Here is a 17,938-nt window from a genome sequence, read left to right as displayed (position 1 = left end):
ATCGGCATTAGTTGACCCTATGAGAAAGGATAGAACCAGACCATGCCCACCAATGTTTTCTAACGATCTAAAGACTAATGGGAAATTGATTGGAAAACCTTTAGTCTAGCACACTTAAATTTAACACACTAAAAAGTGGGAATTAGGCTTTCCATACAGGTCAGCGGAAGAGCACATTGAATAAAAAGAAGTGTAGAATATTTTTATATACTTTTTCAAAAGAGGCAATCATCACAAAATACCGTGGTTTAAGGAGCATGTCTTTGAGACCACAAACAGGCATGTTATTGAAGAAATATTGAAAATAAAATCACTTCTCTGCTCCCTTAATTTTTCCTAAGTGAAAATTTAAAAAGAGAAATTCCTGTTTAAAAATTCTGCCCTTCATACTTGGCCCTTGAATTTCATTACCCCTTAGTATGTGTAGCACAACATGAGTCAAAAAATATATGGCAGCTGGTCATGCACTGCTAGACTAGTGTGTGTGTGTGTGTGTGTGTGTGTGTGTGTGTGTGTGTGTGTGTGTGTGTGTGTGTGTGTGTGTGTGTGTGTGTGTGTGTGTGTGTGTGTGTGTGTGTGTGTGTGTGTGTGTGAGTGTGTGGGTGGGTGGGTGTGTGTGCTCAGCGGGCAGTAGGCTTTGAATCATTGGGGTCGGATGGTCCAGTTTAATTGAGAAAGTGCTGGGCTCTGCAGGAGGGCAACGGGAATGTGCATAGTTAAACTCTACTTCTCATTGGTTCTCACGAAATGCTGATGCAAAGGCAGCGGCAGCGAGAAACCGTTACACCGAGGGGGAGCTGAGGAGGATAGGGGAGCAAGAGAGGAGGAAGAAAAGAGTTGGACTGTAATAGATTACCCTATTACTTCTACTGCCCTTCGGAATTACCCCTCTCCTTGGCAGCCTGTCACACATCCAAGAGTGCTCCCGAGCTACAGATTCATGCTCGGCTGCACACAGAGAGGATGGAGAGTGTCCCCTCAGAGGCTGAACAAAAAACTAAGGATGGCCAAGTCCCCGCTTAAACCAGAAAAAAACTGCACCAAGCGTGGAGCGAGGACGCACAATGTGCCTCAGCAATGAATCATCGGACGAGAAGCTTCCTGTTGCTGCTGCTGCATCGCTCCAATATCTCTCATGTGTGCAAAATTTACTTTGAGTTTATCTCGTAAAATAAATTCATTCTTTAAATGGCTATTCACAAAGCACCGGTGTGACACAGTGCCAAAAAACTAAATTCATTAGGCTTCCTAAAAAATACAGATAGGAGGCACTGAGGTATGGCTGACATCTGGTGGATTGTTTTCCAACTGCATTGTGGCTGGAGCTCAGCTCAGCAACGCTTTATTTTTTTTATGTTAGGGTGGGACTGTGTTAATTAAAGTGGAAGAAACTGAGATAAATGTAACGAGAAGGCTAATTAGGAAACAATTCAGGCAGATCATTGAAAATACTAAGCAGTGTGGATTGAAGCCATATCAATGAATAATGGTAATTGGAGGGGGTAGAATGAGGATTATGATCGTCGTGTGGACAATAATATGGTGTTTATACTGCCATAGATCACTCTGCATTATAATTTTGTTGATCATGATTGTTACCGTAATTGCACAGCAGCTGTTGTGGCCGTCGCTCTGACCTGGCACGACTACAGCTCAACCCTCTGTGCTAAATGCTGAATACAGACCTCTGACACTGCAGCCATCAGCTGCTCTGCTGTGTGTTTTAATTACCCTGCTGATTGGATTAGGCCCTCTCCTTCCCTTGCACATCTACTACACCTAATAGGGTGTTATTGACAAATCCAGCACATGCATCCAGTCTGATGCGTAGTCTGATTTAACAGAGTGTTTTTTTTTTCTTTTTTAACTTAAATGAAGTTGCATGGATACAATTCTCTTCTAATTGACAATTATATCCTTGACTGATAAGTGGAGTAAGTTTCAAGGGAGTCAGACTTTCCTTGTGGGAGAAAGCAACCCTAGCCCAACCCTTACCCTACAGAAAATGAATGGAATTCAATGTAAATAGCCCAACAATGGACTGGCTTGCTGTGAAAAGCACCCTAACTCAAAATCGATTTCTCTTCATCCGAGAATCAAATCCTTTGGTGGGTATATTTGCAAGACTGATGTTAATAAGTGGAGTAAGTTTCATGAGCGTGAGACTTTCCTTGTGGGTGAAAGCAACCCTAGCCCAACCCTAATCCTACAGAAAATGAATGGAATTCAATGTAAATAGCCCAAAAATGGACTAGCTTGCTGTGAAAAGCTCACCTCTCAAAATTGAATTCTCTTCATCCGAGAATCAAATCCTTTGGTGGGTATATTTGCATGACTGATGTTAAAGAGTGGAGTAAGTTTCATGAGCGTCAGACTTTCCTTGTGGGAGATAGCAACCATAGCCCAACCCTAACCCTACAGAAAATTGTGAATGAACAATAAAGTAGAGTACATTTTTGAAAGCAATACAGAATGCCTGAGAGCCTTACTGCTTTATATTCCATTATATTTACATCACTGGGAGCCTGTTGTCTTTTCCTTAACAGAAATTAAGACATGTCCACCATAAATAAGTAAATACAGAAGGCATAAATTAGTACCCCCAGACCCCCACTTATAATGTGTGTCCCCCAATGTTGAAGCCAAAGCTACGCCCTTGCATGAATGTAATGGTAATACAGGGGCACAAACTGCCCATTTGGGGAAATCCCAATGTGGGCTCAATGTTCTCAAGGTTCAATGTTCCCAGGTTTATATTGCACCAAATAGGATGTTCCTGAAATTGGCAATTAGGTTCAGGCATCACAGCTTGGTGGTTAGGGTTGAGTCTGGGAACATTTAGCCCTGGGAACATTGATAAGCTCTCAAATATCTGTATATCAGAGTGGTAGCTAACCAATTTCCTCTAAAGAGTTCTTTGAAATATCACCAAAGAAATCAAACTATTCCTTTAAAACCCTTATCTCTGCATGTTACCTTCAAAACACAAAAGTTACTGACTTTGATATTTGAATAGATATTTAAAAAACAGTGCATCCCTACGGATAAGCCTGAAACCAATAACATCTTCAGTACACACTAAAGATTCAGGGTATGAAGAAGAATTGCCATTTACCAGCTCTGGCCATTAATGCTCTCAACTTCACTTCCTTAGCAGCCAAAGGATGATTTGCAATAGAAGAGAGTAATTGAAGACGAGCTGGCTACCGACCACGGAGGCCAGACCAATTGACATACTTTGCAACCAGCTACGGCAGACGGGATTTACAAGCACTTGGATGGGCGCTGGAATTAATTTGAGGCTTTGCAGTTGTGCATATATCCTTATCAGCATCTTATTAAAAGGACAAAGTGATTTAAGAACATGTGCAAGCCACCAGTGTCCTCAGTAAGGGAGTCAGGAATACGTCTCTGGTTTTCTCTCTACTTCAGCAAGCTAAATTGTCATTTTATGGGATCTTGTTCTCTGCAATGATGTGAGAGAAGTCCCTATTTACCATCTGCACAGACGGTTGGGAGCTCCCTGCCTGCAGAACATCAAAACAAAATAATCCAGACAGCAGCATATGGATTAATCTCAGAGTAGAACAAAGTAGTTTTAGCTAAATGAATATATCTTACATCTGAAGGGTCGTCTGATGGAGAAAACTCAGACTGTGTGATGCAAACATTAAGGCTGTGTTTTTGCTTTCGCACCTGTGCACACTGCACAGTCATACTCCACCACCCCACACAACCCAACCCCCTCAACCTTTAAATACATGTTGTCTACAGATTAAATAATGCCTATCTCTATCCTGCTACTATCCGGATGCGAACCACCCACCCTTTGTTCCTTAGATCTTTCCATTCGGAGGAAGCTCTTGTTATCTGCAAACCCATCTGTCGCAAGGATTAAGACAAATGGATGATGCTGAATGTCATTGGTATGACTTTAATGCTTAATATCCCACCCTGTTATGTGCATATTGTTCTGTTAAGGGGTAACATATTTGATATTTCATAAGCTCATAAGTATTAGATCTCTGTCTCACTTGATTAATCTGCAATACTAATCTGATGAATTCAGGGCTGTTATTGCCTTTTGAAGATTAGAGTTGCTATAAAAAAAATAAGTTGTAATAACCCAGTTTGAATTTTTCCATGACAATAATGACACCAATTGATGATATTACAAATGCAAAGTAATATAATAGCATTTCTTATCTTATATATCAGGATGGTTTTTGACACCTTGTACAAGCAGATGTCCCTTCAGGCATATAGAGAGAAGGAAATCTGCCAATCCCAGCAAAAAAAAAATAAGAACTTGACAGATGACTTGTTCCCTTTGCTCTGTATGACATCTGCAACTCAGAGCCTTTGCGCTCAATAAGCCCCTCCAGCTTTAAGGAAGGTGCCCTGATGGTGGACAATCGTAAAGCAGGAAACACCGACATACAAGGGGATAAAATCCTGAGAAAATGACATGGATATCAAGGGGTATTTACTTTGCATGTCGTCATATGCAGGACCCGTTCATAACCTCAGCTTGAAGCTATGGGAGGGGCTCCCTGATGCTGAGAGCTGCTAATGGATCACATGAAAGTTTATACGGGATGATGCGATCACACCGGAGCTCACTGGTGTTGCAGCTTGGTTCATTTTTCACTGTTTGACTTTATATATTTCAAATGTCTTCTAAAGGAAAGTGTTGAGTTTGAGTCCAACAGAATTTTAATTAGGAGGATCTCTTGTGACCCAGAAAAAATATGACCTTCGGGACCCAATGAAGATTACATTACAGGGAAATTTAACAGATAAGACTTTTCTCTTCTTTCCTTGACGACTGGAAAATTTGGCTGAAAAGGTAAGAGCTGTTTGGACATTTGCCTGCACGGAAAAACGTATGACATTTTTGAGCTGATTATCCTGTGAACTTTGGGACTAACTAAATCTTGAATATCGTTAACAGATAAATAAAGAAGATAACATTTAATAAAGGAAGCATGGGCGAACATAACCAGTATACGACATGTACGAAATCTTCTCTGGTGACTTAACGTCTAATGAGTGAAACGTTCCTGTAGTTGTAGTTTTACTTCACGCTTCACGTAGTTTTACTTCAATCTTTTTTCAACAGCTCTCTTGCCTAGTCTCATAACACCCTTTCTCCCTCTTGCTCTCTCTTTGGAAGATTTGGTCAATCGTGATCTGACCATGGATCACTCCCCCTCTATGAACTTGGTAGTGGTGGATGGAGACGAGGTGGAGGACCAGCGCCCACTCCTCCCTCCGAGGATTGTACCTCCGCCTCAGGCCTGCCCTCCGCAGTGTGGGATACACCAAAACATCCAGACATCAGCTGAGCACACTGTGTGGCTGGACAGGACCCAGGCCATGGCCACCACACCTTTATACAACGGCTACCTTTATATCACACCTTCACCTCGCTCCAACAGGAGGGGAGACAAGGGCAAAGAGAAGAAATGTGATAAAAAGTCCGGGGTGAGTAGACAAAATCCAGAGCACAAGGAGCTTAATCAAAAGTGCAAAGCCAGAAACGCAAGATCTCACAGACTTTCTCCATACCAGGAGAAAGTCACCTCTTTCTCAGAGCTCCCGGTGACTCCCTGCGGGTCACCCTACAGGTCAATGCGCCACAATTCGGGCAATGTTTGTTTGGAAATGCACGAACGCCAGAGTCTCCCAGAGATCATCATCACCAGCAAAGATGACGACCTCCAGCCAGACAATGAGTCGACCCAGTATCGCCAGGATCTGTCCGAGGCCAAAGGTCTGCTGCAAAGTCCTAATCCAACCCCCGATCCTTGTTCCCAGCAAAGCCCGAAAAACAAGGAGGACGGCAAGGACGACTCGTACTGGAAGACCCACAATATTGGCTGGCGGCTGGTCCGCAGGAGGGCCCTGTTTTTGAGGAGGCAGCGGCTGAACGACTGTGCCCTGGCGGTGGGGATATTCGGGGTGGTGATGATGGTGATGGAGACAGAGCTCTCCTGGAGCGTCTACAGCAAGGTCAGAAAGAGAGGGAAAGCCAGACCAAGACCCTGAGAAATCAGAGTAATTATGGGCTGTAAAAGCTGACAAAAAGTGCAATTATTATGTTTTCTTTAAAGAGCCATTCACCAGTTTTATATTTCTTTTTCAGATCCTTAGTGCCTGAGAAATCACATGTTAGAGTAATAATAGTTAATTTGTCATTTTCTTTAATTGTATTAAATACAACTCTTTGAACATGATCTTTATAACAAGGCTGTTATAGTCAGTCAGTATGAGAATTGATCCCCCAACAAATGCAGGAAAATGAACAGTAAACAAGTGGATTAATCTAAATGTATCGAAGATTACAAGATTACAAAGGATCACTGATTCATTGATGTCATTTCATAGATTAAGCATTGTAATGACAAAGAGCCATCAGCTGACAATGTGTGTGTGTGTGTGTGTGTGTGTGTGTGTGTGTGTGTGTGTGTGTGTGTGTGTGTGTGTGCGTGCGTGCACATGTGTTTAGAGCTCCATCCAGTCCCTTGCATTCAAGTCCGTCATCAGTTTGTCCACGGTCATCCTGTTGGGCCTCCTCATTGCGTACCACTGCTGTGAGGTGCAGGTAAATTATCAGCTCATCGTGTAAAACTTAAAGGATATTCTGAAAGTCTGCGGCTTGGATGCTAAAGGTGCCAACACACTGCACACCGCCGCGCGGCGAGCTTACATAGAAAGTCAATGTATTTTGCGCGCCGACGCGTGAATGGGCGGCCGGCGGTTCACGCGGCGCGAATAGGGTGGCGCGAATAGGGCGGCGCGGCCGCCGCAGGAGTTGAAAATATTGAACTTTTCGCCGCGCCGCGATAGCCAATCAGCGTTGAGCTCCTCCCGACGTCACTCACTTCGGGACGACGGACAGAGGAAATTAAGATGGATGAAAACATAATAGTCACAGTTTGCTCCCATAAGTTCTGTGAATAGCCTATGTGTCTGTTGCCTGCTGTGTGCAGCTATCAGTTTTGCTTTATGAACCAAGTTAGCACCGGTTAGCTTGGGTAAAGCACCATCAGCACAGCAGACTGGTGCTCTCAGCACCGGTTAGCACCAGTGCCAGCATGTCCCCAGAGTAGGACAAGGCTACTCTGGTCGTGCGGCGGACACAATATGACCCAATATGATCACGCGGCCAACCGCCGCGGAGTGCAGTGTGTTGGCACCTCAAGGCTCCTTAATGGGGGAACTTCATAAGATCCCACCGTGCTAACAGTGAAATCAACCTTTATCCCTTATGGCCCATTAAAATTCAGCTGTTAACTTAAGGTCACAAGTTATAGCAGTGGGAGTGATTTATTGTGTATCCTTCCCAGATTCATTAATTTTGAAGGACATCTAGAGGTGAAAGTGTGCAATATAGATAAAAAAAATAAGTGAAATTGAAAATCTTCTAAAGAGATCACAGATGCTGCACTGCAATCCTAGAATATCATCAAATTCTTAATTGCAGTTAAAAAAAGGAAACACTCAAAATTAAACTCCTTTGAAGTTCCCAAAAAGTAGGTCCCCTGTACTAAACGTGATTGGCAGATAAGAAATCAGCACTGCCATTGCGTCATAAATCTTTTGAGATTGCTGTCTCTCCAGTTTTTGTTCTACTTTCTTTCCAAACCACCATGCCTTGGTCGAAGCCAAAAAAATTCAGTGCGAGCTGGAAGTTGAAAAAACAAATAATACAATGACAGCCTGCTATGACACTGCATGTTTTATGGCGCTAAAAGACTGAGAAGTGAAACATAGACACTTAGGCCTACATGAGCAGCTGCTAACATCGCAATGACAACCAGCTACACAGAGGCAGAAACCTACTGGTTACTATCTTGAAATGGAAAATAACCCCCAGAAAAGATCCTAATACCTAAGGTGAGTAGAGTAGTCTACAGTAAAGCCAGTATGGTACTATGGAAAAGCGCCATAGGCCTACTACAATACATGCAGACAGTGTAACTCGGCAGCCAACAGTTCAGTCAGGAGACTCTTCAGTCAGACATTCGGCAATTGATGTGCTAGTTAGCTTACCATAGCAACAGCTAGCCTAGTAGCGGCTAATGTAGCTTTGAGATTAGCCTCAAGCAGAGATAAGGATGTATGCTAAGCTCACTTATTTTGCGAAATCATACACATTAATACTTTTTTTACTTGTAGTTTTTTTTCTTTTCTTTTCTTTTTTACTTGTAGCCTTATCCTGGCGTTCCCAGACCTGCCACTAGGCGCTGGCAAATTAAATTTGCTGCGCCTAGCCTGGCATTCCCAGACCTGCCACTAGGCGCTGGCAAATTAAATTTGCTGCGCCTGTTGGTCTGGACACTCTCCGTTGAAGCTTTTTCAAGAAGACCAGAAATCCGGGCTCACATTTCAATTGGTTCTATCTAATATGGGCGCGCCAGAGCCCTTTATATGGTACTCTGGGGAGGACGTAACCGGATGACGACAGTGATGTGCATGCAACGTTGAAGCCGTGATAGTAAACATCAAAGATGGCTGCGGATATGTTGTGTGAGTTTGAGACTGCTTTGGCCTCGACCCTTTACGATTTGGAAGATGGCACTCAAATATTTCATTAGCAACTAAGTGGAATGTTCTGTTTTGCCGACCGACCACGGCAAACGTTTAATTTAACAGTTTAACAGCTGTTCGCTAAACGAACGGGGCTTACGTCACCTTGTGCATCACTCTGATTGGTTGTAGTGCTATCCAACTGCGTGCAGTGGCATTTGAAATGCACGAGTAGGAGCCGCCCCTTGAGTTGGAAATTAAATTACTATTGATCGTGGCCAAACTATCTATGGGCCAGACCCTCTATCGTTCAAGATATCAGGGTCTGGATTTCCAGGCTGTAGCCTAGTATTCAACCTTAAACACTGTGAAGTGACAGGCAATTTATCAAATTGTTCTATAGCTCCATCTGGTGGCACACAGTGGTAATAGTCCCAAAGACAAAGTTATACACAATTGTAGTAACTACTACATAGTTATGCATTACCTCTTTACGATCTTTCCGGCAGCTCTACGTTCACGACATTGGTGCAGAGGATTGGCGCATTGCATTGACAACCGACCGTGTGGTTCTGGTGGCCCTGGAGCTGGCTCTGGTGGCCATCCACCCGTACCCGGTGGGTCTTATGTCGTACTTCCAGCAGACCTTCCAGCACAGACCGGGCCGTCTGTCGCTGTCCGAGACGGAGTTGGAGATCGTCCTGGCGCTGCCCATGTTCCTGCGGCTCTACCTGTTGGGCCGCGCCATGATGCTGCACAGCCGCCTCTTCACCGACACTGCGTCCCGCAGCATCGGCGCCCTGAACAAGGTGGGGGAGGTCACCATGGTCACCCATGGGCTCCCATCGATCAGGATAAAACTGTGATGACAACATAGGCCCTAACACTTGAAAAAAAAGACAAGAGTAAAGATTGGGAAGGGGTAGCAGAAATAGGCTATTCAAATTCTTTAGTAGCCAGGCTAGGCTACAACTAAAATAAAAACCATAGGCCTAAAAGTAGGCTAGGCTACCCTTTTATTATCATACAAATGTAGGCCTACACAAAGTATCTAACGTAAAAGTCGCCTACTCATTGTGCAGGGAAATGGCCCCTGTCAGTTAGGCTACTATTTAATATGATGTTTAGTCTATTATCCCTAATTCAATAATGTGTTCTGCATTTTCCTGCTGCAAAAGTTTAAGGTTGAGCTTACTAAATTAAAAAAACAGCCCTGTGTTAGCTTTGTGGCAATGTGTTTAACAGCTAATCCATGTTCTCAACTCAAAATAAAGCATCAATTAATCCTGCATTTTATCAGAACTATCAAATTTTCAAAGTCACCAAACTTGGACCTTCATGGTTTTCACTGGACAGGAAGGGTATGAATAATGTTTGTTCTCACACTCTGCAAAGTGTATGCTGTCAGACAAATGAAGTACAAGCACAACAATTCCCTTTGAGATGTAGTTGAGTATAAGTAGGCTTGTAAAGTTAAAGGTGCTCCGAGGAACTTTCAGTTTGGGGTAATTCTTGCACCCCCTTTGGACAAAAGCGGTAGTGTTTACTGTTTTACCTAAGCCAGCTGTTCCTGGCTGGGTGAGCATACCCATTACAAAGGCATTTAGAAAAACCAAATATCATTCTTTGAATTGATGGTTTCATTTTCTGTAACATGTCAATAATTATCATCAAAGGAAAAATTTGACTGTTTCAGAAATATTTAAAAGTTCCTCGTTGTGGTTGCACCATTAAATAAAGTGGAAATACTCAAGATAAATACCAGTGGGCCTTCCGCCAAGGTAAATATACTTCCACCACTGTCTGTGAGGCTTTGCACTCTTGATTTTGACATGCTTTTGAACCCTTTAGCAGCCCCCTGCTCAGGGACCTGGTTCATGGGACATTAAAGTTTATACATTGGAAAGTGATTTGGGATGGGCTTCCTCTTCGAGTATTTCATCATCATGCATCTGTTTATGTCTTATGTCTAGGTGGGCCGAGGGTTCTGTAAAGGTCTGACACTTGAGGTGTGACTATCGCAGTTTCCCCCCTATGAATCCCAGTAGTTTCATATGGTGATTATGTCCCTCACTGGCTCTCCTTTGCTTCATCTGCTTTCTATAATATCTGCCCAGCTAATCCCTTCCCCTTTATGAGTGTGAGAGAGTGACGGAAATTACCTTTGTATCCCCCCTTTGCAATGCCAAACCTGCTGTCCATGTATCAAGCCAGGTTGAGAATAAGTTTTTCTCATCCCTCATCTCCTTTGCATTGTATAATCATAATATGATAGGTGCTAGCCTAAAAGTTCTGGCTAAGTAGGCCCCCACTGTCCAAATGATGACGTAAATGCGATGCGTTTGTGATTTTTTTTTCAGATACATTTCAATACCCGGTTTGTGGGGAAAACACTAATGACCACCTACCCCGGGACTGTGCTGATGATTTTCAGCGTCTCTCTGTGGATTGTGGCCGCGTGGGGTTTACATGTTTGTGAGAGGTTTGTGAAGATCAACCTACAGTTGAATCTATAGTTGCCTATCTATATATTTAATCAAAATCTGAATATAAGCAGCAGGTAAAGTTTACTTTAAAGTGGACCTATTATACTTTTTCGACTTTTATGACCTATAAACGTTGTTATAATGATTTATAGTCATATTTAACCATACTAAAGTATCAAATAATGACCTACATGCATTTAGACGTATTCCCTGCTGACCGTCTGGGGTGGCTGTGCAGAGCACTAAACACTAGGGCAGCCGGTCGAGAATTAACTTGTTCAAATTTCCGGGATTTGTTGGTAATGAATCCGGATTTTTCCATGTATGGTAATGCTGCAACATGCTCAGGCACGCTCCGGCCATGCCCCCACCTGCCTGCTCAAATCTGCCCGAGTGCTGCTGAAAGTGTTCCGGAAGTAAGGTAACCAATCACAACGGAGTGGGGTTTGCAGGAGGGGGGCGAGGGGGCGGAGAAGCACAAAGCCGAGTGTGGACAGAGACTGCTGGATGCACCCAGATGAGAGGAAGAGTTTCCCGAAAATCTACATGTTTTTTTGTGCTGTGATTCGTGTCAGGTTGCTCTACAGGAGTCCTAAATGAGAAATTAAGACCAGAAAAGTAGTACAGTATAATAGGAGATCTTTATTGGCAGGAACAAATCCAATTTTCCACTTTGATGTACTATTACCTAATCTTGACTTGATATTGATAAAGTCACTGTTTTGGTATGGATATCGGTGTATGTAAACATAGTGGATATGGAAAAAAGTACCATTAATTTATCAGTAATGTAAGTGTGTTATTCAGCTCAAAGAACGTCAAGAGAGAAAACATCAGTCCTATTTTATTCCAACAGGCACCACAACTACAAGGACCTGAGTAGTAACTACATGGAGGCCTTGTGGATGGTCTCCGTCACCTTCTTGTCCATTGGTTACGGAGATGTGGTGCCTCACACCTACTGTGGTCGCAGCATTTGCCTCCTTACCGGGATAATGGTGAACAGGGAGGGGGCTTAATAGTTGTGAGTCAGTTCATTTTGGATTCTTAGGCAAAAATATCAAAATTGTGACTTTCACAGGGGGCTGGCTGCACCGTCCTGGTGGTGGCAGTGGTGGCCAGGAAGCTGGAGTTGACCAGAGCAGAGAAACATGTGCACAACTTTATGATGGACTCCGCCATCTCCAAGAAGGTAAATACCAGTATCCCCCCCCCCCCGCAAGTTATTCTGTCTTGTCTGGAAGTCTTCTTCTTTTATTTTTATCGCACACCATCAAGTTTTATCCTAGCACGCAACATAACAACTGGACTGCACAGTTTTGAGATCTCGACACTCATAAAAAAAAAAGATAATTTCCATTGGAATACTGCAGAAGGTATGAACACGGTTCAATACATGTCAGTGATTTTCAGCATGTCTATTGTTACATAACAAATATAAACCCAACTTCCATGAGTGATTTTCTACGTCCTTTCACTAGATAAAACATGCGGCAGCGAATGTGCTGAGAGAGACTTGGCTTATCTACAAACACACAAAGCTGTCGAGAGAAAGAGACGACACCAGAGTCCGCATGCACCAGCGGAAGCTGCTCCTGGCCATCCATGAGTAAGACACACTTAAGTGTCAGTATTTATTCTGCATTCTATGGAAGCCCCTATATGCCAAAATAATGATGTTGTTTATCCAGTGTGAACAGGTTATCATCTTATAGCAAAAAGATAATTTACTATAAAATCATATGCATCTCTTAGGACTTAAGATGCACAAGGCTTCCATATAATGGAGCTCAGCTAATCAAGTTTTATTTTCACCTTTAATGTCATACAATGATTTTCTTGCTGCTCTTGCACATACATTGTCATTAACAAGAATCCCACATGATAATGAACTTGTTCCCACAATTAAATTTTCCGTAGTCTGTGTCTCCATTACATGGTGGCTGTGTGCATCTAAAGTCGTTAGAGACGCATATGAATTCATAGTAAATGATCTTGTTAGATAATAACTTGCTCGCTCAAGAAAAACCCCTTTGGGACTTCAGGGGACCATTAGCATACTGAGTAGGTTTAGCACACTACATTTGTCATTAAAACCCGTCTTTGAATTGGATTAGGGACATGGTGTTGGTCTGATGTGACTAGTAGCTTATGGCGACTGATGTAAACTATTATTAACAAAGTGAAGGTATATTTTGCTGTATAAAGGACAGAACTGTGTGTTTTCTGTTTTGTGCTGCCATTACTCTACACAGTAGCATTCAACATTATCCTGCAGTTGTAGCTATTACTTTGAAACTTTTACTTAAGGTGGTTTTAATTCAGTCACGTTCAATGTAATGGAGAATATGAAAAAGTAAATCAGGTGCATCTTGGAATTGCTTTCGTCCAAGCAATACCTGTTTTTTGTTTATTGGTAATTTGGTTGAACTGTCCCTTTAAATGTATCTTCCTGTCACTTGTCTTATATTGTTAAAAATGTCATACTGAAAAACTGCAGTAGCCTAGCTATAACTAAATAATTTTGCACCCTAGGCTGCGGCGAGTGAAGATTGAGCAGAGGATACTTGCAGACCAGGCGAGCACACTTGGAGATCTGTGCAAGTTGAGAGAGGCAAGTGAACGCATCTTTTTATTTAAAAAAAACTTCCAACAAAGCCTCTAAAATTCCCTGTTGCCTTCCTTCTCTAAACTCCATCATGGACGTCTACTCCCATAACACAGATGCAGAGCATGATGACTGACGTGCTGACGGAGGTACAGGGATGCAGGGGGGAGCTGGACACACACATCCATAGTCTGGAGAAGAACGTAGATGAGCTGAGGGAGGGCTTCAGGAGCCTGATGCCACTCCTGTCCAGCACACTGTCCACACAGAACTCCTCCATCCGCGCCCTGCTAAGGGAGAGGGAGGGCAAGACAGAGAATACTGGTGCAAGCGTGGACAGGTAGATGCTGTCATCTGCCTGTAACGCTGATAAAAGTGATAATTTTTCTTCAGGTTGGTGTTAATACCGAGGTGGAAACTGTCATGACTATGGAAACTTGTAAATAAAATCATATTTTAAAACATAGTTCCTAGTGCACACAAACCACTATGTAGAATGTTAAGTTAATTGTAATGAAAGCTTCATAACATTCAGGAAATCATGCAACCATACCTCGAACATTTCAGTAATGCAATTGTTACTCGATTGAGCCGACAGGCAAGTAATTTGAACTGTACACCAGTTTTTTGTCTTCACACTAAATATATATTTTGGACGGTTGGTCATATTTGTACTGTAGGTGTTGATAGGAATTTTCCATTTTTCCTAAACCAACAGATACATGCTTAATGTCAAAATATATAATATAAATCAACAATTTTGGATATCCTAGCACCATGTAGGAGTAGCTTCACTTCTGAACACTTGATTTCTTATGCAATATAACTGCATAGATTTAAATGCACATTGGTGTTGAATATTGCTGTATTATGAAGATAACCTAGTACTTTCTAATAAAAATCATACAACTATTTCCTTTGTGTTGAATGTCTGACGGTGAAGAAAATAAATTCACTGAAACAGGAAAACAAGGACACACCAACCATTGCTTTAGCCAAAACAATATTTTATTAAGAGAGACAGGGTTGGAGGGTTGAGTTACAGCAACAACCGATCTGCCGACAACAGTGTAAATCCATCTGGTGTCCAGTCCGTCTTCAGGTCTAGGCTCAGATGAGACCACTGGGACGCTGATATCAACCGGTCCATCCCTTCTCTCCCCTTCAGCTCCAGGGAGAGTGGCTAGTGCTGCTTCCTCCTAAATGAGCACCCTGGCAGAGGAGACAATGACAGTCAGACAGATGCAGACAAAAGAGAAGCCTTACAGTACAGAAATACTGTAGGCAGAGCACACTGCTATTGTCCTGCACAATGTAGTCATCGTTTTCCATCATGTTAACATCTCTTCCATTTTCAACTTGACAATAATAACCTTTTTTTTTAATCTTCAACAATAACTGCAGTGACACTAATGCAACATCAGGCTCATTTGTGGAAGCTTTAACAGCAAAACTGAAGAAATATAAATTAAGATTGAATGAGCTACTCAAAGCTAACTAGATTCCCAGGACTATCGGAGCACTTTAGAGTAGATATTTGTTCTCAGTCTTCGAAAGGGGGGAGCCAGTGGTCTAGCTCAACCCTTCTGCAAACTGAGGTCAATCTGGCACTGGAATGAGATTGGAAGACCATCACAGAGGAAGTCCAGTCACTTGGCAGTGCGGCCGACAAATTCAAAACAAGTGGCATGTGAACGAATCATGAAAATAGTATATCCATGGTCTGAAGCAGCAGCCAAAGGCAAAACAATCAGGTGAACTTAAGCAATATTATATAAATGACTTAGTGAAAATGAGCCGGTACAATACAAGGTCAACAGTGTCCTATAACATCAGTTATTTATTCCATAGCGTAGTGCAAATAATTTGGTCAGCATTGTTAAAAGAAAGTCAGTGCTGATTTGTAAAGCCAATTTAAGGCAACAAAACAGTTCTTGACTGTTCTGGAGAGCATTGACCTTCTGTTGCTGCTGAAGAACTCAACCTAAAGCTTGTATCAAAAAGGAATATTGTCCAAATTGGTGAACATACAATTCGGGTTCCATAAAAGACAGTTAATCAGATAACGTTTATATCGCAGGCTGATACTGACCCTCTGTGAGACGTGCTTTGCCTCCAGTGGGCTGACACAGGACTGTTGAACAGCCGACACACAGCACGACTGTCTGGGCGTGGCTGAACACTGTCGTGATCTTGTAGCATCCTGGAAAGCAAACAATACAGACAAGACACCGGTTAGAACTCCTGACATCAAAATGCAAACATTACCACCCTAAAGCTGTGGTGGATAAATTGGGGTTCCTACAGCTTTGATTTAAGACGTTTTCATCCGGGCTCAGAAGGAAATTCAACAACAAACTAACTACCGGTACAAAGCTGGGACTATAGGAGCCCTTTACAGCAAATATTTGTTCTCAGTCTTCGAAAGGGGGGAGCCAGTGGTCTAGCTCAACCCTTCTGCAAACTGAGGTCAATCTGGCACTGGAATGAGATTGGAAGACCATCACAGAGGAAGTCCAGTCACTTGGCAGTGCGGTCGACAATTCAAAACAAGTTGCATGTGACAACACAAATGAAGACAAACATTTATGTGAAATAAGGCTATGAGTTTGATAACCTACTTGAAATGTCTTTAAAATTGGTTTTAATATGACATTCAAAACATCATGCCAGAGAAAGTTAATTTCAGAAATTACAAATTATTTTTGAATTGCAATTTCACACAATAAGTATTCATTAAACCCTACTTGGGCCACTTAAGGCCTTACAAGTTTAACAACAAATGTGCCAAGTGACGTATTGGAGTTTGAAATGGAATACATTTACAAAGAAAAAAAGTTGTACCTGGACATTTGACATCCATAAAGTAAGAGTTGGGACTCTGTACAAGACGCTTCTTCTTGTGCCTCCTCTTTTCCTCCTCAGGGGACGGATGCAACAAGTCTTTCGCGAGCTGCAATTGAAGATTTTAGAGAAGGATACATTAATAAAGAGGTATGTGTGCTTAATCAGACAAATGCCTTGATTTGTTCAAACTGAGGCAAGTAAAACAAGGTATACCAAGTGAAACTGTAAAACGTTGTATAGTAGTTATTTGAATGCATCGATTGCCTTTAATGCACAGTTAATCAATTGTTGTAGGCATCGTTTTGTTCTGCTTAACGCCTGCTACAGTCAGACTCGTCTTCAGGCCTTTATTTCTAAATTTAGGTAACGCACGCTACGCATTTTCATAAGTCGCTGATGATTCTGTTAAAAACATCTATGATTCAGCGGTCATACAAAGTAGTTATCAACGTAACAACATATTTCAGAGTGAACTGTCCCTATAAATACTGGGGTTTTCTGTATCATCAGCCCGTTCACTGCCTCCGTTGAACTGGCTCCATGTTTGCTGTGTGTGCGCCGCCATCTTGAGTCACAATGCGCTCGCAATGCGCTCAAATGTGCTAAATCATTAGCGTAAAAGCGGCACAAAAACTCAACGAAAGCGTCTAAAACCGACACCAGCCGTTTCGCTAGTTTCATGGGCATACATTGAGCTGCTTAAAGCGTCTCCATTAGCCGATTAAATGGTATAAATGTCATTTCAAGGCCGTCTCTGTATACTCACTGGCATGTTGGCGAAGTAATAGCCGCTGCCGAAAAGGAGGCATCACCGGAAGCGACGGGTTGATATTGGTTGTTCCTTTGAGCAGGGGCAGGATGTGACGTATAATACACGACGCAGCGGCCATATTGGTAAGGTCACTCCACCCTGCTCTTTACAAACTTTAATGTTTAATCCAAAATATAAAGTCTATGCTCTTTACATACGTTAATGTTTTATCCCTAATTGTCCAAACCTATTTCTGCCAGTTAAAGTAAAAAAAATAGATCAAAATATCCCCATAGGAAAGTCATAATAAAGTAACAATTAATCTCTAACAGCCGATTCAATGGTATTTTGATTTTGACTTATAAAGTCAGATGTTTGACTATTTTGAATATTCTAACTAACTATGTGTATTTTTTTATCGGCCAAGTTTTCAAACATATAGCCTAGAATACATTTTAATTACAACTTTGATAAAAATAACACACCCGTATTTTCTTAAGGCAAGCAGAAATGTACTATCGTCGCACTCACAATTATAAGCCAATAATTTTTTAATTGTATTGTTAATACTATTAAATGAAAACAAACAATAAACAGTGAAACTGTAAGAGTGAATTCATATTTTCAATTCCCTTGTAGGGCCCCAAGCGGCTGACAAACTGTGACTTTCATGTTGCATGTTGCATGTTGGCCATGAAGCGATCCCTTCTT

At 42.1% G+C, this 17,938-nt stretch overlaps 2 protein-coding genes across 2 annotated transcripts; one reads left to right on the top strand and one right to left on the bottom strand.

Moving 5' to 3' along the window:
- Window positions 1-5,199: 5,199 nt before the first annotated feature.
- On the top strand, window positions 5,200-13,973 carry LOC307264423 (small conductance calcium-activated potassium channel protein 1-like; the record flags this gene model as incomplete). Its single annotated transcript, XM_080045834.1, has 10 exons — window positions 5,200-6,015; window positions 6,512-6,607; window positions 9,045-9,344; window positions 10,509-10,544; window positions 10,896-11,017; window positions 11,878-12,019; window positions 12,103-12,213; window positions 12,503-12,630; window positions 13,557-13,626; window positions 13,746-13,973. 10 exons carry the CDS (start codon window positions 5,200-5,202, stop codon window positions 13,971-13,973), a joined length of 2,049 nt encoding a protein of 682 aa, XP_079901960.1.
- Window positions 13,974-14,615: 642 nt separating this feature from the next.
- Window positions 14,616-17,293, bottom strand: rps27.1 (ribosomal protein S27 isoform 1). The gene is made up of 4 exons (XM_080044871.1): window positions 17,243-17,293; window positions 16,474-16,582; window positions 15,722-15,832; window positions 14,616-14,841 (listed from the first exon to the last, which is right to left on the bottom strand). The coding sequence occupies exons 1-4, from the start codon at window positions 17,246-17,248 to the stop codon at window positions 14,813-14,815; spliced, it is 255 nt and encodes an 84-aa protein (XP_079900997.1). The 5' UTR covers window positions 17,249-17,293; the 3' UTR covers window positions 14,616-14,812.
- Window positions 17,294-17,938: the final 645 nt, after the last annotated feature.

The sequence above is a fragment of the Ammodytes marinus genome, assembly GCF_949987685.1.
Source record: "Ammodytes marinus genome assembly, chromosome: 17".
Lineage (NCBI taxonomy): Eukaryota > Metazoa > Chordata > Actinopteri > Uranoscopiformes > Ammodytidae > Ammodytes > Ammodytes marinus.
Note: the sequence above shows the minus strand (reverse complement) of the source record. Positions and strands in the feature narration are given on the sequence as shown.

Coding starts and splice junctions, on each gene's coding strand:
- rps27.1 (XM_080044871.1), bottom strand. Junction 15,833..16,473: donor TATGGATGTCAAATGTCCAG/GTACAACTTTTT, acceptor TTTGCTTTCCAG/GATGCTACAAGATCACGACA. Junction 14,842..15,721: donor CAAAGCACGTCTCACAGAGG/GTCAGTATCAGC, acceptor CTCCTCTGCCAG/GGTGCTCATTTAGGAGGAAG.